This window comes from Dermochelys coriacea, chromosome 1, assembly GCF_009764565.3.
Source record: "Dermochelys coriacea isolate rDerCor1 chromosome 1, rDerCor1.pri.v4, whole genome shotgun sequence".
Taxonomy (NCBI): domain Eukaryota; kingdom Metazoa; phylum Chordata; order Testudines; family Dermochelyidae; genus Dermochelys; species Dermochelys coriacea.
In genome coordinates, this window is record NC_050068.2 from 206,107,364 (window position 1) to 206,130,909 (window position 23,546).

The 23,546-nt window shown below is 46.5% G+C and overlaps 1 protein-coding gene across 1 annotated transcript; it reads right to left on the minus strand.

Moving 5' to 3' along the window:
* Nucleotides 1-45: 45 nt before the first annotated feature.
* On the minus strand, nt 46-20,888 carry LRRC58 (leucine rich repeat containing 58). The gene is made up of 4 exons (XM_038417160.2): nt 20,206-20,888; nt 5,969-6,097; nt 4,421-4,698; nt 46-2,466 (listed from the first exon to the last, which is right to left on the minus strand). Exons 1-4 carry the CDS (start codon nt 20,703-20,705, stop codon nt 2,258-2,260), a joined length of 1,116 nt encoding a protein of 371 aa, XP_038273088.1. The 5' UTR covers nt 20,706-20,888; the 3' UTR covers nt 46-2,257.
* Between the last annotated feature and the right edge of the window lie 2,658 nt (nt 20,889-23,546).

A 23,546-nucleotide genomic window follows, 5' to 3' on the forward strand; every position in this document is an offset into this window, starting at 1 on the left:
CACCACACTAGAGTTGAGATATTACCAAATAATGGACAGAGACAGTTTTCAGAAATAACATTTTTGGCTTAGTGTTACAATCAGTTTACAGCTCATAATGAAATAGTGTTAGAAATATTCTATATTCATACATTTACTTTTAAAAATCATAAGGCACCTTTAAGACTTTATAAATCAACACAATGCTCATGATAAAATTCCACAAGAGGGCTGGGTTAAAACCCCTTAATCCTTTAGTGTTCAGTACAAGATCACCAATGCTCTCGTAAGAAAAACAAAGCAATCAAGAGGTTTCCAAGATGGAGTTATTCCTGTATTAGAGTGCACCCTGAAGAAGTCTACTTGAAGTATTTTGGAACTATTCAAAAAAAAAAATCTCCCTGGTGTGAATAAAATGCATTAAAAACAGTTCTTTGAACTGGCTAACAAAGATGCATTGTGGGGATTAAGTTTCATTACTCAGTGGATTAAATCCCTTCCATTCATTACTGCCAACAGGAGAAAGGAACAAAAACAGGCCAATTCCTCCCCATACAATTCAATCAAAGATTTTAAAAGCAGACCGTGAGCAGGACAGAAGTCCATGAGAAATTGCATTTGGCCACTGCAGAACTCATTCAGATATTCGTTATTGACTTCTGAAAGTCTAGCCTCTTACTGAACAGAGATGCACATAAAAGAATTGGCCACTGTATAACCTGCTTCACATCAAGTAGATTTTTTTTTTTTTTTTTAAAACATGATCCCACTGTTCATATTAACTACCTGCACTCAAACTCACCAGCAGCTCTCCTTGGCAAAGAGATGGAAATACCTATCAATTTCATTAACTCTTTAAAAGATACATGTATTTCTCAATTAAATATTTAGCTACAGAATTGTATCTAATCTCTGCAGTTTTCCTTTAAATACAGTTTAAGATTACTAAATACATTATCTGAACAATGTAAAGGATTGCATGAACAAGAGTGAATGCAAAACTAATAAATATACAACCACCTTCAACACCAACTTGTCTCCCACACAACATGCTCAAAGTGGCTTGCCTTCCACTTTCTCCTACCAGCTTCTCTTTTCATACTGGGAGGGAGGGAAAGAATAGTGCTCTGCAATGTTCCTTACTCTCTATTTCAGCTGAAGGAAAGTAGTAAGTTTTTTCAAGGCACAAGTTGCCGAAACCATGTAATAAACTTCTCACACAGAGATTTTGCTTAATGCCTAATGTAGGCAATGACAGCCTTGGTGTGTGGCCTCCAATATGTGAAGTTATATTGTAAAAAGTGAAAAGAAGTTATCCTCAATAAGAGGACACAACAGAAAGATCAAGTGAGAGGCACTATGGAATTTACACAAGTTTAGGAGCACATTTGTTCCATTGGGGCCAGATGAGTTTAAAGTACAGGGGAGGGCAATGCATTTGGTTCTTTAGACTGGGGCATATGGCTTTAGATCTGTACAGGTGGCAAGGCTCAGTGAGATGCTTTGCATGTATTCCCAATCAACATGGCGACACCGATGCACCAGCTGCAAAGAGGTGATAAAGATGAGTCAGAAGGAGAGACGAACAGCAGCCGAGTATAAAAAGGGAGATAAACACCAAACTGGCTCAATACTAGGGCTGTAATAAACTAACATCTACAATAGATATAGACCTTAAGTCTGGAGCAAAGGAAGACAGTAGCCAGATCTTGGAAAAATCCATCCCCAACAAAAAGAAATTTCATTTTTGGGATGGGGGGAGGAGTATGTAAATATGTAAGTGAAAATCAAGGGAGAGAGCAGAGTGTTGAAACAGGATACGAGAAAGATTTGCTGATAAATACCGCATTGGAGTCCATACACCCAGAATAGCACAGTTACACCCTTGCTGATTTACCATAATGTAATACCCCAGAACAAGAACAGCTTTCTTTGCTTCATATGGTGCTAAAACCAATCACAGTAGTGAAGCGTCATGCTATCAAAAACCCCTTTAGACCGGTTTCCCAGACATGGCAGGTCTGCTCTCCCTGACCCCTTTACACAGATCTCCATGGTAGTTTAGTGATAACTCTAGCCCCACATCATCCCCATGTAGGCAAGGCATAGAGTTAAATCTTCTAAGCAGCATCACACCAAGCAATTCTAGATTTGCTCAGATGTGCTGCCGCTTACATGACTTGAGGACTGTTTCTAATGAGCCCCTCAGGGAACAGCCTCCGTCTCTGCATTTCCACTGTTTTAGTGACATGTTTCTCTTCTAGTCCACCACTCCCTTTTATCCAAGAAGAACTTTCTGCATCCTGTGTGCAGCAACAATGGCTTCATCCTCCGAGTCAGACTCGCTTTGGGAAGTGGAGCTCTGAGAGGCGGAGCTGCAGGGGGAGGAGCATTCTGGAGAGCACAGATAGTGCATCAGCGGCAGGCGGTACTTCCCACAGAAGTCAACAAATTTGATTTGTCGGACACAGCTGTCGAAGTAGACACCTGGAAGGGGAAGGAAAGCAAGGCAGTTTTTAAAACAATGATTTGTTGTGAAACCTGCATGCTCCACAGAAATGAACAAGCCAGCAATGATTTCTAATGCACCTGCCTCATTTTAGGGATTAATTCAAACAGCAAAGGTTATGGAAATAAGAATTTTTTGGTGGGGAGGAGCATATCTGTGTGCTGAAGTGGAAACTGAAAGCATCAGTTTATGTGCGGCTTCTGGCAACACATTTATCAGATTTTTTTCAGAGAAAGTAGCAGTTTGCCAGGTATCTGCATCTCATGTATTTTATACCATGGCCCCTCTGCCTAATTTTGCCAACTATTTTCTCACCCTAGGATAGTGTTTGCAAAGTAGTTGCTAAAGTGGCTGGAAGTGGAGCACCAAAAGTCAGGATACCTGTGTTCTATTCCCAGCTCTGCCACTGATTCCCTTGAATTGCAAGGCCACACAATGACTTAAATTCTTAGTTTTTCCACCTGTAAAATGGAGATAATACTTAGCAGTTACCTCCCAGGGGTTTGAGAGAATTCATGTTTCTAAAGCACTTGAGATACCCAGGCGAAGAACCAGGAGTACTTGTGGCACCTTAGAGACTAACACGTTTATTTGAGCATAAGCTTTCGTGGGCTAGGCCCAAGCTTTAGCCCACAAAAGCTTATGCTCAAATAAATGTGTTAGTCTCTAAAGTGCCACAATGACTCGTCCTTGTTTTTGCTGATACAAACTAACATGGCTACCACTGTGAAACCAGGTGAAAGAGTTACAGAATGGCAAAGTACTATTTGAAGAGAGAAACAATGGCCAATTCATTCCACAGAAAAGGAAATTTCTCTAAGAATTAAGAGGGAACGTCATGCTGGGGACTGTCAAATATGTCTTTAAATGTTAAATCCATTTACCCGCTGTATTTTCCAGTCTACCAGGCCCCTTCTAAGTTATCAAAGGTGTGTGTGTATATAAATAAAAGCTCTCTCCCTCATAACCCCATTTCTCTTCTGCTTGAGTGAAGTTACCATGCTGAACTTGGATGCTATTTTCCATGAGACCAGAACAGAATAATGCCATAAACACACAGTTATGTTCTCCTCCTACTGCAGGGAGATTGTTCTTATTCAGATGCAGGCATTTTCAGAAAGGTTTCTAGAGGTGTGTTTTGTTTGTTTGTTTTTTTAAAATTGTAGTTGCCTTTGAGTTAACTATGCCTCTGCAGCATTTGTAGCAGCAAACTGCTAGATCACGATAAAGTGAAACCGCTCAATCTATTTTCATTCTCTAAACTGTGTGAAATGCAAGGAAAAATTCCTCTCCCACTCAACGCAACCCAATCTCTGGCCTTTCCATCCACTCCCTATTTTGAGGCGGTCATATTAAGTGGTACGAAGCGGACAGAATCATGACCGAAGAAGTGATAGTTAAGGAACAGACTAAGAAATAGACCATTTGCATTAGAATAAATCCCTTGCAAAAAAAACAACAAAAAACAGCATTGCTTGGAACTCCCCAGTCTTGTACAATGCCTGTAAAATCCTTTGCATACAAGTTACATGTGACAGTTGTGCTGAACATTATGGGATAGGTGCTTCACAAATCCCAGAACACATTGGTACAGCAGCATAGTTCTAAAAGTGCATTTTGCATACCAGCCAAAACAGTTCTATCAAAAACTGTGCTCCTGTGCAGAGGTTGCAAACCAGTGCTAAGATTTTAAGCAATCACTGACCCTGCAGGGACTTTCTTGCTTAGGGTAGAGACAGCCCAAGTTAAGATGCAGTGACACAGGCATCTTGAGGCAGAGGATAAGACAACACCTGGGGCTACTGAAATGCTCACAGGAGGAACTGACTGGTATGACAACACATGCAATTAAGCTACTAAAAGGAGAGCTAGGTTAGAAAGAAATAGAAGAGCTGGCAGGTGAGAACAGGGAGCAGAGAGCAGCTAACTTACCTCCGCACTTAGGATTGGGGCAGTTGCTGGCCAGGCTCAAATATCTGACAAGATTCCCTGGGAGATCACTGGGAGCATAGGGAATGTTGCGGGTTTTCATGGTGCGTCCAGCTAGTTCCAGGAGACTTGGGGGATTATAAGTCAGATCACGGACAAAGCGAACAACCAGTGGGTTTCCTCGCAAACTCAGCTCTTCCAGGTGAACCAGGTTGAGGATCTCCCGGGGGAGGTATGTCAGCAGGTTGTTGTGAAGGCTAAGGGAACGTAGGGAATGCAACCTGAAAAATCAAGAGGAAGACAGTCAAGAGGAACAAGCATTACAAAGCACCACCGATTTACTGCTTTCTCACTAGCTTGTTTCCTTTGGCTTTTTCCTTTAAGCACAAAGCCATACTAATAGAGTTGCTCGTCTAGCACACAGACTAGCCTATGCAGAACTTGGCTCAGCTCCTCAATGTATGTTAAAGAAATTAGCAGGGTCTTAAATGTATCTGCCAACCCACCCTAAAAAAATAGTATGGAACTAAATAGTGCTACACAAAAAATGCTTTTTAGAGGGATGTTTCCTTGCACCAAGGGTATGTATCCAAAAGACTCCACACAATGCTCTGAATTGGTCACTTGTTCTAACTTACGTATTAAAGATGAGCACACTAGCTGTCAGCCAACTCCGGCAAACCCCATGCTTTCATTGTCTGCACCTGCATCACCGCATGCTTAGATCCTGTCAGAGCTCAAGAGCTAAGCAAGGTCAGACCAGGTGAGTGTGACTGGGAGACACAACATATTGATTTGTTTTGTATGCAGAGCTCTCCCCTCCCTCAGCAGCAAACCAATATTTCTCATACTGCATAAGGACACCATGCTGCTGGAAGAGTCATCTTTCAAATTAAACAAAACTAAGGTTCTAAACACTTGACATCAGAGATCCCATGTCAAGAGTAGTAATGCTAAACCCTGCTATCCTGATCAAATTCCAACTTGGAAAACCCCATGCTTCTATCACCTTAGCTTGGAGTTTCAATTGCACAGGGTATTCTTTACTTTCCGTCTTGAACTACTGTGTAGATTTTTTCTGTTTTGTAGTAGATAAAACAATCTTACATTCAGAAGTGTGTTGTGAATATTTAAAACATTCTGATATCCTTGAATGAGATGCTCTAGAAGAATATCATGCAAATAAGATCGGGAAAAGATTTTGGGTACAAGACAAGGGAGACTGAGCACAATAGGATGAAAAATGTATAGCGTGGCATTTATTTTTACTATTGGCATTTCAGCTTTCACAATCCTGTGTCTGTGCTTAGATGCTATGGTGATGGCTCCCATAACAAATCCTAAAATGGACATTCACTTTCACAATATTTAGAATTTACAAGTCCTCCTTGCATTGCCTGGTGCTGAGAATCTCCCCCTGCAGACCTAACCTGTGATTAAGAACTACAGAGCAACCAGATCTTCCCAGGTACTCTCATCCACACTTGCAGAATAAAGAGGTTTGAGCATTGGCTGGTGACTGAAGACAGCAAATTAGTTGGATATACTCACTGTGCCAGCTGAGGAGGAATACTCTGGATCTTGTTGTCAGACAGCACTAGGTAACTTAGAGAAGGCAGGTTTGCTAACTCAGGTGGGATTGCAGTAATGAAATTCCCTCCAAGGTACAAAAACTCTAAACTGAAAGAGAAAAAGACTGCATTACTTCATTAATCTTATTTCTGCAGTTTCACTTAGCGCTGGGTCTCATTCAATTTACAAGAGATTTACAGCTTGCATTGCAGATAAAACAATTTTCGTAAGACATACCATATGAAGAGAAAGTTGACATATTATCAACGACCGTAATAAAATGATAGTGGAGCAGCTCTGCTATAGTTAATGTTGAGTGTCACTTTCAGTTTAGTAATTGACTCTCCAAGTGCTCCAAAATCCACATGGCAGCTTAGACGGTATTGAAATCTGCTGTGTGGGTAGCTACATCTCAAATATAATCAGCTATTTACAAAAAAATCACATGGATCTTTTAATTTTTTTCCATGTACACCATGGGCTCAAATTATTGCTCTAACCCTCCCTACAGCATGGGATTCACCACCCTTTTAGGGATACACTACTGAAAAAGTTATTAAGAACATAAGAATGGCCATACTGGGTCAGACCAAAGATCCATCTAGCCAAGTATCCTGTCTTCCGACAGTGGCCAATGCCGGGTGCTGCAGAGGGAATGAAGAGAACAGGTAATCATCAACTGATCCATCCCGTTGTCCATTCCCAGCTTCTGGCAAACACAGACTAGGGACACCATCCCTGCCCATCCTGGCTAATAGCCATTGATGGACCTATCCTCCAGGAATTTATCTAATTCTTTTTTTAACCCTGTTATAGTCTTGGCCTTCACAACATCCTCTGGCAAAGAGTTCCACAGGTTAACTGTGCGTTGTGTGAAGAACTGTCTTCTTTTGTTCTTGTTTTGTTTGTTTAAACTTGCTGCCTATTAATTTCATTTGGTGACCCCTAGTTCTTGTTATGAGAACTAGAGGTCTTAAAGGTTTATTAAGAGTAAATTTTGTAACACCAGGTCAGCACAAGCTGAACTGATGAACCTAATGGAATGAAATCAAATGAGCATATGCAGCAAGACTATGGTTCTGGGTTAAAGCCAGAGGGTTTCCAGTCTGTTGTCACAGTAACTGGATAGCTCAAGGTGATACGCTGTGGTCACCAAACTTGACCTGAGCTTAAATAAGTAACTACATTTATGTGTATGGTGCGATATTCGGTTATAGCTGTGTTAGACTCTTCTTGGGGCGTCAGAGTATATGCTTTATTTTACCACGTCAGGGCTTTTGCATTTAGAAAGGGAATAGAGAGATGCTCAGCTGAGCTCAATAATGATACATTTACTCAGAAAAATAAAGACTACTTCTGAGATACCACTTTCACAGTTAGATCTAAAGTGCTTTACAAAGGAAGTTAGTCTAATTATCCCCCTTTTAATGATGGATTAACTAAAGCACAGAGAGGTGAAGTGATTTGCCTAAGGTCGTCCTAGAGGCCAGTGGCTGAGCCAGGAACAGAATTTAGAGCTCTCGAGACCCTAGCCAATGTTCTATCCACTAGGCCACACTGCTTCTCCACCTCAATGAACCAGTATTCCAAGGGTTTGTCCACATGTGTTAGAAAACGACCTGAGAAATCATGATAACTGATGCCACATAAAATATTCAGTGGAGACAGACCAATTTATGTTAAACGCAACAGTTCCTTTCTCCACTGACTACTAATTCATGTTTAGCATCCTGTTACCACGATACCTCAAGGCCATACTCTAATGTTTAGTTTCCCAGCGTAGAAGCGCTCCAACATTTGGATCTATCCTTTCTTTACAACTAATGATGCCTGTCTCCACTGCCCAAAGATGCTGTCTAGCATAAAACTTAACAGCTGGCAGTAGAGAGATCCGCCCAGAACTCTAAATTCAGATGAGATATCAAAATTTCCCTTTAACAAGAAGTTTTCCCATCTGGTCTACAAGTGGAGTGAGGAAGTAAGAATTTAATCAGACAATACACTTATGCTCACCACTTTCTAGGATTTGCCAATTCTACAAAGAACAACACAGCTGCTGCTGAGACGCAACAAATTTAAGATCAGTCTCCTGAAATTACTGGTAAAATGTTTGAAGAAAGGAATTCTAGTGGGTTAGCTCTAACATATATCTTTACCACGGCTCCAGTTACAAGTCTACCCACACGCTTAGCACCTGGCTCTTTTTAAGTGGATATTGGGTATTAAATATGTTAAAGAGCACATACATTGGCGCTCATTGCATCAAAGGGTACACACACAGCTCTCTAACATCACAGAAGACTCTACAGCAGAGCTAAATGAATAACTGATTTTTCAGTTTGGCAGCCAAACTGAAAAATCCAAATGTTTGGTTTCATTTCAAACCAAACAGTGAATTATTTTGTTTTTTTCCTTGCTAAAATGAGAAGTAAAACAAAAACCCTCTTTGGGTCAAACAAAGTGACATTTCATTTCTAAACACAATGTCAAAACAAAGTATTTCAGCATTTAAAAAAGTTTTTCAGCTGAAACCACTCTGATGTGAATTGGTGAATAATTTTGGTGGTTACTATTTGCTGAAAAAAATTCACCCAGCTCTACTCAGCAGCCTGCTCTGTAGGACCCAGCTACATTCATTTGAGCCTTTCACACTCTCTCACTGCTTCAACAGTTGGGGATTAATCAGGCGTATGAAAAACAATAACTGCTGCATGAAAAAAGCGAAGTTAAGAAAATGGATAAAACCAGTTTAGTTTAAGTGTTCTTGGTGTCCAATTGGTCGGAAACATAATGATTCTCCTTTCATTTGCACTGATGTAGCTATGGAGTAACCCCACTGAAGAGGAATTAAACTACCTAAAGACTGATGCAACTGCAAGGATAGAATACCCAAGTTCCCAACAGCAAAAATGAAGATGCCAACTGCTATGTTTACTTAAGCTATTAATTTCCACTGAGATCCTGTCATGTAATGACTTTGAGGCAAGTCTGAGTAGCACTACAAAGACTGAGCCCACTCTTCTGAAACCCATCTGTGAAGAAGCTTACTCTGACTGCACGTGTATATATCAGAACCACAGTAGCACTGCCTCACACCAAGTGTTACTATACCAGGCAGTTAGTCAAGAATAGCTATTCTGGAGTAACTGCATATGTGAGTGCTCTTATTCCAGAATAACATTGCCTTATTTTGAATTAGCTTAAACCACTTCCAAAGCGGTTTAAGATAATTTGGAATAAGGCATTCTTATTGTGGAATAAGAAGAGCAGCCACATATGTAGTTTTTTCAGAAATATTTAATGCACTCTAATTTCTTATCCTACCTTACTCCAGATGAATTTTCACGTGTATACAAGCCCAAAATATTATCTCTGCCTCCACTAGAATAGCGGCAAAGAGTCCTGTGGCACCTTATAGACTAACAGACATACTGGAGCATAATGTCTGTTAGTCTATATATAAGGTGCCACAGGACTCTTTCCCACTTTTGCAGATGCAGACTAACATGGCTACCCCTCTGGTACTCCACTAGAATAGAGGCACCACTAAGTTATATTATACATGTAGGTTTGCAAATAATGGCTCCTCCAGGCTCATCAAATGAATATAAAGTCCCATGAATCACTAGCAGCAAAAGTGCTTTTATTTTACTCCCATATAATAGCTTGTGGAAAGAAGTTAAACAGCAAAATTGGGCAATACATATCAGAAACAGCTGACATTTTAAAGTAACGTGTGAGGAAAAGAATAGTGAAAAGACGGGTCATAAATATAAAGGGAAGGGTAAACACCTTTAAAATCCCTCCTGGCCAGAGGAAAAACCATTTCACCTGTAAAGGGTTAAGAAGCTAGGATAACCTCGCTGGCACCTGACCACAATGACCAATGAGGAGACAAGATACTTTCAAAGCTGGGGGGGGGTGGGGGGGGAAAGAGACAAAGGGTCTGGGTGATGCTTTTGCCGGGGACAGAACAGGAATGGAGTCTTAGAACTTAGTAAGTAATCTAGCTAGATATGCGTTAGATTACGATTTCTTTAAATGGCTGAGAAAATGAGATGTGCTGAATGGAATGGATATTCCTGGTTTTGTGTCTTTTTGTAACTTAAGGTTTTGCCTAGAGGGATCCTCTATGTTTTGAATCTAACTACGCTGTAAGGTATTTATCATCCTGATTTTACAGAGGTGATTCTTTTTACTTTTTCTTCTATTAAAATTCTTTTAAGAAGAACTGAATGCTTTTTCATTGTTCTTAAGATCCAAGGGTTTGGGTCTGTGATCACTTATGCAAATTAGTGAGGTTTTTTTTTACCAGACCTTCCCCAGGAATGGGGTACAAGGTTTTGGTGAGGATTTTTGGGGGGAAGACATTTCCAAATGGCTCTTTCCTAATAAAAAACCTGGCTAGACATTTGGTGGTGGCAGTGAAAGTCCAAGGGCAAAAGGTAAAATAGTTTGTACCTTGGGGAAGTTTTAACCTAAGCTGGTAAAAGTAAGCTTAGGAGGCTTTCATGCAGGTCCCCACATCAGTACCCTAGAGTTCAGAGTGGGGAAGGAACCTTGACATGGTGGCAGAGCGGTGGGATTAACTTGAAATCATTTTGAGATCAATTTGAAATTTTTTGAACCAGAAGCACAGATTTGAAAAGGAAATTTTTTTTTTCTTTTGGGCTGCTGAAAAGCAGAGTTTTGGCTGAAAGCAGTTAGGTTTTTTTTCTGCTTTGGAGCCAGAGCAGAGACAAAAGGGAATTGTCTTTTGTGAGCTGGAGTTTTCTTTACCTAAAGGCAGGGTAGTTAACCTCCTGCAGGAAAATTCACCAGTCTTCACAGACCAGAAGAAGTGTTGGGGGTTTTTTTGGTTTTTTTTTTTTTTTTTTTTTTTTTTTTTTAACCTAAGAGCAACTAGTGGGGTTTTCTGCCTATTTGCCTGGAGACAAAGGTGTTAGGGTTGTTGGTTTTTTGTTTTTTTTTTATTTTTCTGTAGGCTGACAATCACTATCAGAGAATATAGGTATCATATTACAGCACAGCAAAATTTTACGAGCCAAGTTTTTTTTTTGTTTGTTTGTTTTATTTCTAACTCTCGGGTGTAAAGTTAGTTAAAAACAGAGAGGTAAAGATGACAGAAACCAAGACACTACACAAATTGGAGTTAGCCAGACTGGAGGCAGCGAAAGAGGCAGAAAGTCCTAGAAACTGCCCACAGGAGAGAAATGGAGGCAAAGGAAAAAGAAATGGAGGCAAGGGCCAAAGAACTGGAGGAGAAGGAAAAAGAGAGGAAGCATGTGGAGGAGGAGAAGGAAAAAGAGGAAGCATGCACTGGAGATGGAGAAGGCAAAGGCTCAGCAGAATATACCAACAAACCCTAGCAATCCTTCTCCAGGTACCACTTCCCATCCCAGAAAGTTCCCCACCTACAAGGCAGGCGATGATACCGAGGCCTTCTTAGAAAACTTCGAAAGAGCCTGCCTTGGGTACAGCATCTCTACCGACCAATAAATGGTAGAGCTGAGGCTGCAGCTCAGTGGACCCTTAGCTGAGGTGGTGACTGAAATGCCTAGGAAACGCATGAACCAGTATGAACTGTTTAAAACCAAGGCGAGAGTCAGAAGGGAGCTAACACCCGAGCATTCCCGTTGGCGGTTCAGAGCCCTAAGGTGGAAATCAGACTTGTCATTTACCCGACATGCCTACTACATTGTGAAACATTGGGATGCCTGGATATCAGGAGCAAGTGTTAAATCTCCAGAAGATTTGCCCTTCCTAATGCAAACGGAGCAGTTCTTAGAGGGTGTTCCTGAGGAAATAGAAAGATACATCCTAGATGGGAAGCCCAAAACTGTAATCGAGGCAGGGGAGCTTGGAGCCAAATGGGTGGAGGTGGCAGAAAAGAAAAAAACTGGTTGCTGTTGGAGCGGATACCAGAAGGGACAACCTCAGACCACCCCCTATTACCAGGGGCCGCCCAAGACCCCACCTACCCCCCAAGGAACCCTCCCGCCATCTTATCGTCCTGCCACAATGTTCTCCAGCAACCCACCTCGCCCCAGTGACCCATCAGCTGGATGATGTTTTAAATGTAACGAGCCGGGGCATGTAAAGGCCAACTGCCCCAAGAACCTCAACAGATTACAGTTCATTGCACCGGAATCACCCCAGAGGTCCTCAAGCCCAGATACCTCCCAGATACCCTTGGAGCGGAGGAAAACTGTGAGTGTGGACGGGAAGAAGGTCACCGCATGGAGGGACACAGGAGCACAAGTGTCAGCTATCCATGCTTCCTTAGTGGACCCCAATTTAATCAACCCAGAGATCCAAGTGATGATTCAACCCTTCAGGTCAAACTATTTCAATTTGCCTACAGCCAAGTTGCCTGTCCAGTACAAGGGCTGGTCAGCAAATTGGACTTTTGCAGTCTATGATGATTATCCCATCCCCATGCTGTTGGGGGAAGACTTGGCCGATCACGTGAAGCGAGTCAAGAGGGTGGGAATGGTCACCCGCAGCCAGGCTAAACAAGCCGTCACGCCCAGCTCTGTTCCAGAAACTTCTACCAGGACCCGGTCAGAGGTGATGGACCCGGACACCAGGCCAATGTCTGCAACAGAAGTAGTGGATCCAGTCCCAGAGACTCAGACAGAACCAGTCCCAGAACCGGAACCGGCGGAACAACCAGCACCAGATCCATTGCCAGCACTGAATCCAGTACTTGCAACCCCAACCCCAGAGGGCCCCACCGAACATGAACCGGCAGCAGCCGATAACCCTACCCAAGAGGCTCAGCCGGAGCCTGAACCCCAACATAGTGCTCCAGTGGAGAGCGGTTCACAGTCAATGGAAACAGCTCCATCCCCTACATCGCTTCCAGAGGGACCAAGCATAGGTCCACAATCCAATGAGGAACTGATGTCTCCAGCATCAAGGGAACAGTTCCAGACCAAACAGGAAGTAGATGAAAGCCTCCAGAGAGCTTGGACAGCAGCACGCAGCAACCCACCGCCTCTCAGCTCTTCTAATCAATCCAGGTTTGTTGTAGAAAGAGGACTTTTATACAAGGGAACTCTTTCTGGTGGACACCAGGAAGACTGGCATCCTCAGAAACAGCTGGTTGTTCCAACTAAGTACCGGGTCAAGCTCTTGAGCTTAGCCCACGATCATCCTAGTGGCCACGCTGGGGTGAACAGTACCAAAGACCGGTTGGGGAGGTCATTCCACTGGGAGGGAATGGGCAAGGATGTTTCTACCTACGTCCGGTCTTGTGAGGTATGCCAAAAAGTGGGAAAACCCCAAGACCAGGTCAAAGCCCCTCTCCAGCCACTCCCCATCATTGAATTTCCATTTCAGTGAGTAGCTATGGATATTCTGGGTCCTTTTCCGGAAAAGAAACCCAGAGGAAATCAGTACATACTGATTTTCATGGATTTTGCCACCCGATGGCCGGAAGCAGTAGCTCTAAGCAACACCAGGGCTAAGTGTGTGTGCCACTAGCAGACATTTTTGCCAGGGTAAGTTGGCCCTCCGACATCCTCACAGATGCAGGAACTAATTTCCTGGCAGGAACTATGGAAAGCCTTTGGGAAGCTCATGGGGTAAATCACTTGGCTGCAACTCCTTACCACCATCAAACAAATGGCATGATGGAGAAGTTTAATGGAACTTTGGGGGCCATGATATGTAAATTTGTAAATGAGCACTCCAATGATTGGGACCTAGTGTTGCAGCAGTTGCTCTTTGCCTACAGAGCTGAACCACATCCGAGTTTAGGGTTTTCACCATTTGAACTTGTATATGGCCGCAAGGTTAAGGGGCCGTTACAATTGGTGAAGCAGCAAAGGGAGGGATTTACACCTTTTCCAGGAACTAACATTCTGGACTTTGTAATCAACCTACAAAACATCCTCCCAACCTCTCTAGCCCTTGCTAAAGAAAACCTAAAGGATGCTCAAAAAGAGCAAAAAGCCTGGTATGATAAACATGCCAGAGAGCGTTCCTTCAAAGTAGTAGATAAGGTCATGGTCTTAAAGGCGCTCCAGGCCCATAAAATGGAAGCATCGTGGGAAGGGCCATCCACGGTCCAGGAGCGCCTGGGAGCTGTTAATTATCTCATAGCATTCCCCACCTCCAACCGAAAACCTAAGGTATACCATATTAATTGTCTAAAGCCAGAGAATTAAAGGTTTGTCAGTTTACAGCCTAGGGAGGAGATGACGATGAGTGGCCTGAAGGTGTCTACTATGAAGGGAAAAGTGCTGATGGCGTGGAAGAAGTGAACCTCTCCATGACCCTCGGGCGTACGCAGCGACAGCAGATTCAGGAGCTGTGCACTAGCTATGCGCCGACGTTCTCAGCCACCCCAAGGCTGACTGAACGGGCATACCACTCCATTGACACAGGTAATGCTCACCCAATTAAAGTCCAACCTTACCGGGTGTCTCCTCAAGATAAAAATGCTATAGAACAGGAGATCCAGGATACGTTACAAATGGGTGTAATCCGCCCCTCTGGTAGTGCATGGGCATCTCCAGCGGAGCTAGTTCCCAAACCAGATGGAGAGATGTTTTTGCGTGGACTACCGTGAGCTAAATGCTGTAACTCGCCCAGACAACTATCCAATGCCACGCACAGATGAACTATTAGAGACGCTGGGACAGGCCCAGTTCATCTCTACCTTGGACTTAACCAAGGGGTACTGGCAGGTACCGCTAGATGAATCCGCCAAGGAAAGGTCAGCCTTCACCACACGTCAGGCTGTATGAATTTAATGTACTCCCTTTTGGGCTGCGGAATGCACCCACCACCTTCCAAAGACTTGTAGATGGTCTCTTAGCGGGATTAGGAGAATATGCAGTCACCTACCTTGACGATGTGGCCATATTTTCGGATTTCTGGGCAGAACACCTGGAACATCTACAAAAAGTCTTCGAGCGCATAAGGGAGGCAGGACTACCTGTTAAGGCTAAGAAGTGTCAAATAGGCCTAAACAGAGTGACTTACCTTGGACACCAGGTGGGTCAAGGAACTATCAACCCCCTACAGGCCAAAGTGGATGCTATCCAAAAGTGGCCTGTCCCAAAGTCAAAGAAACAGGTTCAATCCTTCTTAAGCTTGGCCAGTTATTACAGGCAATTTGTACCGCAGTACAGTCAAATCGCCACCCCACTGACAGACCTAACCAAAAAAAAAAACCCAGCCAAATGCCGTTCAGTGGACCGAAGAGTGTCAGAAGGTCTTTAACTAGCTTAAAGTGACACTCATGTCTGACCCTGTACTAAGGGCCCCAGACTTTGACAAACCGTTCCTAGTAACCACCGATGCGTCCGAGCATGGTGTGGGAGCAGTTTTAATGCAGGAAGGACCGGATCAAGAATTCCACCCTGTAGTGTTTCTCAGCAAGAAGCTGTCTGAGAGGGAAAGCAACTGGTCAGTCAGTGAAAAAGAATGTTACGCCATTGTCTACGCTTTGAAAAAGCTACGTCCATATGTTTGGGGATGGCGTTTCCACCTGCAAACTGACTATGCCGCACTACAGTGGCTTCATACTGCCACGGGAAATAACAAAAAACTTATTTGGTGGAGTTTAGCTCTCTAAGATTTTGATTTCGACATCCAACACATCTCAGGAGCTTCTAACAAAGGGGCTGATGCACTCTCCCGTGAAAGTTTCCCAGAATCAACTGGTTAAAATCGTCCTTGAGATGTGGAAAATATTGTTAGTCTTTATATACTTGGTAGTATATTTAGAGGTGCATGTGTCTTATTTACTCTGTTTTCTCCTACAGCTCCAGGAAGAAATCCCAGCCAGCGTTTTACCCTATCTGTGATTTGGGGGGGCGTGTCAAATATAAAGGGAAGGGTAAACACCTTTAAAATCCCTCCTGGCCAGAGGAAAAACCATTTCACCTGTAAAGGGTTAAGAAGCTAGGATAACCTCGCTGGCACCTGACCAAAATGACCAATAAGGAGACAAGATACTTTCAAAGCTGGGGGGGAGGGGGGGAACAAAGGGTCTGGGTGATGCTTTTGCCGGGGACAGAACAGGAATGGAGTCTTAGAACTTAGTAAGTAATCTCGCTAGATATGCGTTAGATTACGATTTCTTTAAATGGCTGAGAAAATAAGCTGTGCTGAATGGAATGGATATTCCTGGTTTTGTGTCTTTTTGTAACTTAAGGTTTTGCCTAGAGGGATTCTCTATGTTTTGAATCTAATTACCCTGTAAGGTATTTATCATCCTGATTTTACAGAGGTGATTCTTTTTACTTTTTCTTCTATTAAAATTCTTTTAAGAAGAACTGAATGCTTTTTCATTGTTCTTAAGATCCAAGGGTTTGGGTCTGTGATCACTTATGCAAATTAGTGAGGTTTTTTACCAGACCTTCCCCAGGAAGGGGGTACAAGGTTTTGGTGAGGATTTTGGGGGGACAGATGTTTCCAAATGGCTCTTTCCTAATAAAAAACCCGGTTAGACGTTTGGTGGTGGCAGCGAAAGTCCAAGGGCAAAAGGTAAAATAGTTTGTACCTTGGGGAAGTTTTAACCCAAGCTGGTAAAAGTAAGCTTAGGAGCTTTTCATGCAGGTCCCCACATCAGTACCCTAGAGTTCAGAGTGGGGAAGGAACCTTGACAGAGGGCATAAACCCAAAGAAACAGAAGGTCTGTACAGCTATTTTGTCTGCTTATTTCTCTTTCTCAGCACTACTTGCTTTTGTTGTTTTTGACAGAGGACTTAAAGTGGATTGGAAATGTTTTCATAACAACTGAAAAAGTCAAGGTGCAGAAACTTAAAACTTAACTCTTTGGGCAAGCTGCCCGCACAGTACCTTAGTGTACGTGAGTGTGGGTAAATACTAATCCATACACACACTAACTGGCCAGTATTGACCTTGTTGGCACTCACTAGATGTTTACTTTCTTGGTATCTGTGTTATGCCCTTATTAGTTCTTCAAAGGCTCTATGAGAACATACTTTATTTCTAATGTAAATAGTCAGAAATGCTTTGGGGGTGGGGGGAGTGCATACTATCATTCAGGATCTCTTTACACATGGAAGTAGCAAGAGAGGGCACATGCCTGATTATTTTTCATTTACAGGTTATTTTTAACTTTACAGATAGTTTGGGAAGCTGAGGGTATATTTATTAGGCTTGGTCCACACTAGAAAAGTGACCTTTTGCTGTATTGTGACCAATAGGCAGTTTTTCTAAGGCAAAAAAACACTCAGATATCTGTTAATAGTGAAACTCTACAGCTCCAGAACAGTATTTTCCCTTATTGATACACGGACCAGCACTGGCATTTTGAACTGGAGCCCGATATTCTAGGCTTCTAGTGAGCTTCTGTGCTGGGCCCCACTGTATCACCACTAACAAAGCATAAGCTATTCTTGACTGTTAACTAAAATCTGCAGCAACCCAAGCTCCATTGCACAGTGTAGGCACAACTAAGATTGTAGTCTGAAACTAGCGCAGGAGCCTGAATAGGTTGGGAACATGCACCTAGTGCACCTCAATGGCCAAATTATGCAGCAACTCACCAAGTGAGAATTAGGGGTGAGTATACAGACGACTAGAGATATGGGGGAGAATTTAGGCCTCATCAATGTAAGAAAGTTGTACCAATTTAACCTAAGGGCACGTCTTCACTAGCAACATTAAAGTGCTGCCGTGGCTGTATAGTCACAGTTCTCCCAGCGCTATAAAAAAACCCACCTCCTCGAGGGGAGTAGCTCCCAGCGCTGGTGCACTATCTACACTAGCCCTTTACAGCACCGAACCTTGCAGCACTCGGGGGATGTGTTTTTTCACACTCCTGAGCGAGAAATCTGCAGCACTGTAAAGTGCCAGTGTAGACAAGCCTTAGGTTAGTACAGAAATCAATTTAATAAAATCAGTGCAACTCCCTTGTGTGGTATTTTGATTTTAAGAGTGCCTTATACTAAGTTTGTATAAATAAATTCTTTAAGGCACTCTTAAAACCAAAATACCACACAAGAGAGTTGCACTGATTCAACTAAATCAGTTTCTGTACCAATTTAGACAGACAAGACCTACAGGTGACACTTGATCTGATACTTCTCTCCCCACTCTCCCACACATACACTTTTCTCAGACATCTGGGTTCTTGTTTTTGCATAAGAGGTCATTGCTCAAACATAGGTTCAAAATCTGAAGCACATTGGGGACTCCAGTAAGAGGACACAGGGTTTCCACATGATTCACTATATTTACATCACATCTTCCTGAACCTTGCCCAGGGACATCAGCAGCCTACCCAGCATAAGGTAAACAGCTCAAGTTTGTGGCAGAAGATCTAGATCCCTCCAAGAAGCTTAGCCAAGAGCAGAGCTCAGAAATTCTTTCCCTTATACCAAGCTATGCTTAATGTCTGCTTCTCTTCTTTGAAGGTTAGTGGATGTTGCAAAAAATAAACACTCACTTCCCTGATGCAGATGGATCACTTGAGGATTGCCTGTTCGGTTCATTTCCTCTGAAGCATCTGTCATTGGCCACTGTCGGAAGACAGGATACTGGGCTAGAGACTGACTGACCCAGTATGGCCGTTCTTATGTTCTTTGGCTGCACATATGAAACTATTATTATAGCCTAAAGTCAGACAAGACGGGAGGAAAAGAGAAGAAAAAACATGCTACTTGAAGTTCTATATTAAAGTGAAAATGTGATTAGTGAGGGAGCCACTGCATGTCAGATGGATATTCCCCCACCATTTTCCAACTCTATTTTCAATGGGATAACCTCTCTTCCCCAAATAAAAAACGTTATCATTACACAATCACTCACTACTTTCTCAGTCCAGGAAACAGCACCAGACTGGTTAAATCATCAGAGGTTGGATTAAAACTGGAAAAATAACCAACCTGAAGCATTAAGTGGAAACCCATAATGTTTAACATCCAAGATTGGACAACTGTAGCATGTAGCCTTATACAGCACCAAAAAACATTCATGTGATTTTGTCTACCTAGTTAGAATATGCTATAGAAGAGAAAAGTGCATTTTTAAATTGAGTTAGCTACCTCAAGTTGTCTCCTAGATTCAGTATTTACCAGATAACAGAGATATATGAGTGTTAAATTGTTTGATGCAATTAGATTACGTTAACAGTGTTTCAAATGGGATGGGCTAGCTCAAATGAGCCAATCATTTAAAACCACATCTTTTCCCATAGCCTAGACATACTCTCAGGACACAACTTCACTAGAAAAAATAGGTGTTCTCTCAAGTTACCTAACAGGAGGTAAAATCCAAGTGAAGGCAGTCAGGCAACTTGTCGCTATCACATAAGGCAGAGACTCTGGGGGCACATGGAGTTTACCCTGACCCTAACTCACGTGAAAACCACAAACTGCCTTGTCTTCACGACAGCTTTCAGAGGGGTAGATGGGTTAGTCTGTATCAGCAAAAACAACGAGGTGTCCTTGTGGCACCTTAGAGACAAGCAAATTTATTTGGGCATAAGCTTTCGTGGACTATAACCCACTTCATCAGATGCATGGAGTGAAAAGAAAATACAGTAGGCAGGTATAAATACACAGCACATGAAAAGATGGGAGTTGCCTTACCAAGTGAGGGGGGGGAGGTCAGTGCCAAGGAGGCCAATTCAATCAAGGTGGACATGGCCTATTCCCAACCCTTGACAAGGCTGTATGGGACACCTTGCCCAGGCGGATGGGAAGCCTTAAAGGGCAACCCCTGCTGCCAACAGGGGAGTTTGAAGAAGGGCCTGACGCAGGGCAGCTCAGGCTTTTTAGAGGCACCTTCTGCCCTAGCCGCCCAGGCCCGCAGGGGCAGCAGCAGCGCAGCGGGCGGCACAGGGACCGGAGCGGGAGGAGCCAGCGCACCTGGGTTCTCCACCTTGCGCTCGAGATTCCCGAGCCGAAATGGGGCCGGGGATCCTCGCCGCCGCCCGCCCCCTCCCCCCCCGCGGCGGCCCGGGGCCCCTCCTCGCCGCCGCCCGCCCCCCCCCCCAGCGGCGGCCCGGGGCCCCTCCTCGCCGCCGCCCGCCCCCCCCCCCCAGCGGCCCGGGGCCCCTCCTCGCCGCCGCCCGCCCCCCCCCCCAGCGGCCCGGGGCCCCTCCTCGCCGCCGCCCGCCCCCCCCCCCAGCGGCCCGGGGCCCCTCCTCGCCGCCGCCCGCCCCCCCCCCAGCGGCCCGGGGCCCCTCCTCGCCGCCGCCCGCCCCCCCCCAGCGGCCCGGCTCTCACCTGCTGAGGGCCTGGATCTCGGGCGGGATGCTGTGCAGCCGGTTGCCGCCCAGGCTGAGGCTCTGCAGCCCCCGCAGCCCCAGCAGCGCGGCGGGCAGCTCGGCGAAGCGGTTGCCGCTGAGGTTGAGGACGCGCAGGGAGCGGGCGAGCGGGGCCTGCCCCAGCCCCTTGGGCAGCGCGCCGGGCCCGCCCAGCCGGTTGTTCTTGGCCAGCAGGCTGCGGAGCCGCGGCAGCTCCAGCAGCTCGGCCCCCAGCGCCGCCAGCCCCGTGCCGCTCACGTCCAGCACCTCCAGCGCCGGGAACCAGCGCGCCAGCCCCGCGGGCAGCGGGCCCGACAGCCGCCGCGCCAGCACCAGCCGCCGCGCCTCGCCGCTGCGCCGCGCCTCCAGCTCGGCCGCCACCGCGCCCGCCTCGCCGGCCCCGCGCCGCGGCAGCTCCAGCTCCAGCAGCCCCGCGCCGCCGCCACCCGCCGCAGCCCCGGCCGCCTCCTGCGGCTCCATCCCGCTAGGCCCGAGCCGCGCTGCCGGGCCCCGCAACCCGGATAAGCCCCGCCCCCGCCTGTCGCTGGGCTCGCGGCACGTGGTGCGCCATGCAGCGCGCGGGGCGGCTCTGCTCGGGGCCACGCGCCTCGTGCCGCCGCGCTGCGGCCTCGTGAGGCGGCTTCCGGGGCGTCGCCTCCTCCTGCGTCACCCCGCCCTTGGTCCTGCTCGCCCCTTAGTGCAACTGCACGTGCCCGGCCTATGAGACCCCTCCCCCCACTGGAAGGAGCCTCAGGCCCCGGGGGGGGGAGGGGAGGGGAGGGGGAGCAGGCTTCTCGAAATTTTGGTGGTGCCCAGAACCCGCCCCTGCCCAAACTCCGCCCCCCACCTGCCCAAGGCTCTGGGAGGGAGTTTGGGGATGGGAGGGGAGTGCAGGGGTGAGGGCTGTGGCTGCAGATGAGGGCTATGGGAGGGGCTCAGGGCAAGAGTAGGGATGTAGGGGGTGAGGGCTCTGTGTGGGGCTGGGGAGCTTGGGGGATTAGAGAGGCTCAGGGCTGGGGCAGAGGGTTGGGGTGTGGAGGGGATGAGGGGTTTGTGGTGTTGGAGGGGGTCAGGGCTGGGGCAGAGGGTTGGAGTGCAGGGGGATGAGGGGTTTGTGGTGTTGGAGGGGGTCAGGGCTGGGGCAGAGGGTTGGGGTGTGGAGGGGATGAGGGGTTTGTGGTGTTGGAGGGGGTCAGGGCTGGGGCAGAGGGTTGGGGTGTGGAGGGGATGAGGGGTTTGTGGTGTTGGAGGGGGTCAGGGCTGGGGCAGAGGGTTGGAGTGCAGGGGGATGAGGGCTCTGGCTGGGATTGCGGATAAGCTGTTGGAGGAGCTCAGGGCTAGGGTAGAGGGTGCGGTGGGGGGGCGAAAGCTCTAGCTGGGGGTGTGGACTCTGGGGTGGGGCAGGATTGGGGATGAGTTTGGGGTGCAGGCAGGCTGCTCCGGGACAGGGGCCAGAGAGGATGCCTCACCCCCATCCCTTTCTCTGCGGGCAGCAGCGAGCTCTCGGGGAGGAGCCCCCCTTTCCTGCCCCCCCAGCAGCATACCCACCCCCACCACTGTCACTGCATGTGGTCCTAGGGCCCCTCTCAGGTCCAGGAATCTCCCTCGCCTGCCCCGGGGCGGGTGCCGGGGGGTGCTGCGTGCACCTCCTCCCCTGGTGTTGCCCCTGACTGTGGCTTCACTGGGGGTGAGGAATGGGGCTGCCTCCTTGCCCAGCAGGGGCAGGAGCAGTGACTGCGGGCGGAGGGGCCCCTTGTGCTGGTGGAAGGTGCTGCCGGAAAAGGGAAGGGTCTGAGGTGGAAGGGCAGGCTAGGAGTCAGTGTGCCCTGGCAGTGGGCTTGGGGGGCACTAGGACCCTGCAGCAGTAGTTGCTGTAGGGAAGCAGCATGGAGCTGCATGGAAGAGGCAGAGGCAGGGATGCTCTGCTCAGGCAGGTGGCTGGGGGCAGCAAGAGGGGGCCAGGGGAGCCACGGGGGAGGGGGCAGCAGGTGGGGTCGGGGTGCGGACACCCAGCCCCAAATATTGGTAGAGTTGGGCCCCTGGGCTCTGAATATTGCTAAATATTGCTAAAGCATCACATGGAGATAAAACTCGCCGCCCCGGCATAAGGCCGTACTAAATTCATGGCCATAAAGAATGCGGACCATGTATAGGGTTGCCAGTTCTGGCTGGACATATTCCTGTAAGTTTCATCACATAACAAAATCTTTAATTGAATTCCTTTAATTCCTGGAGACTCGGCAACCCAAACTGTAATCTCATCTCCCTGTGAAATCTGTTTTTTTGTGTATTTTTATCCTATGCTGTAAGATTTTATGGGGAGACCAGCATTTCTCCAACTGGGGGTCCCAACAAAAGTGGGTTATTTGTGTGTGTGGGGGGGGTATTGTATTGCCACCTTTACTTCTCTGCTGCCTTTAAAACTGGGCGGCTGAAGAGCACCGGATGCTGCCTGGGAGCCCAGCTCTGAAGGCAGCACTCCAGCTAGCAGTAGCAGCAGCAGCACAGATATCAAGGTGGCAATGCCATACTGTGACACCCTTATTTCTGCAATGCTGCTAGCGGGAGCACTACCTTCAGAGCTGGGCTTCCAGCCAGCAGCTGCAGAGCTTTCTGCATCCAGGAGAGGTTCTTGGAGGTGGGTGGACTTGGCCCCGAGAATTGTCCCTGCAGGGGAAGAGGAAGTCCCATGCTTCACTGGTCCAGCCAGGACCAGCAGCTGGAGCCTGGCATATTGTAGGAGCCCTTTGCCAGGGCACCCTTAGCCCTGCCCCTCCCTGGCTCCAGGTGCTCTGGAGTTAAAGGTGCCTTGGGCTGGCTCTGTGTGTGTGTATGGGGTGGCGGCAACCATGGAACACACACCCCCAACCACGGTGCCCTGCTCAGTTGCACACCCATAAAGCCAGCCCTGCCCTCCCCAAAAAGTGAGGACCCCATGCCACCCTGATCTCCAGCTGCCCAGTTCTGAAGGCAGCACGTGCAACAGTGCAGAAGTAAAGGTGGCAATACCGTGACCTCCCTACAATAGCCTTGCGACTCCCCACCCCAAGACACCCTTTTGGGTTGGGACCTCCAGGGTTACAACACGGTGACATTTCAGATTTAAGTATCTGAAACTATGAAATTTATTATTTTTAAAATCCTCTGACTGTGAAACTGGCAAAAATTGACCATGAATTTGGTGGGGCCATAGTTATACATTATTAAGGCTAAGATTTTGTCATGGTTACTTTTAGTAAAAGTCATGGCCAGGTCATGGGGAATAAACAAAAATTCACAGAATCCATGACTCGTCTGTGACTTTTGCTGCTATGGCTCCAT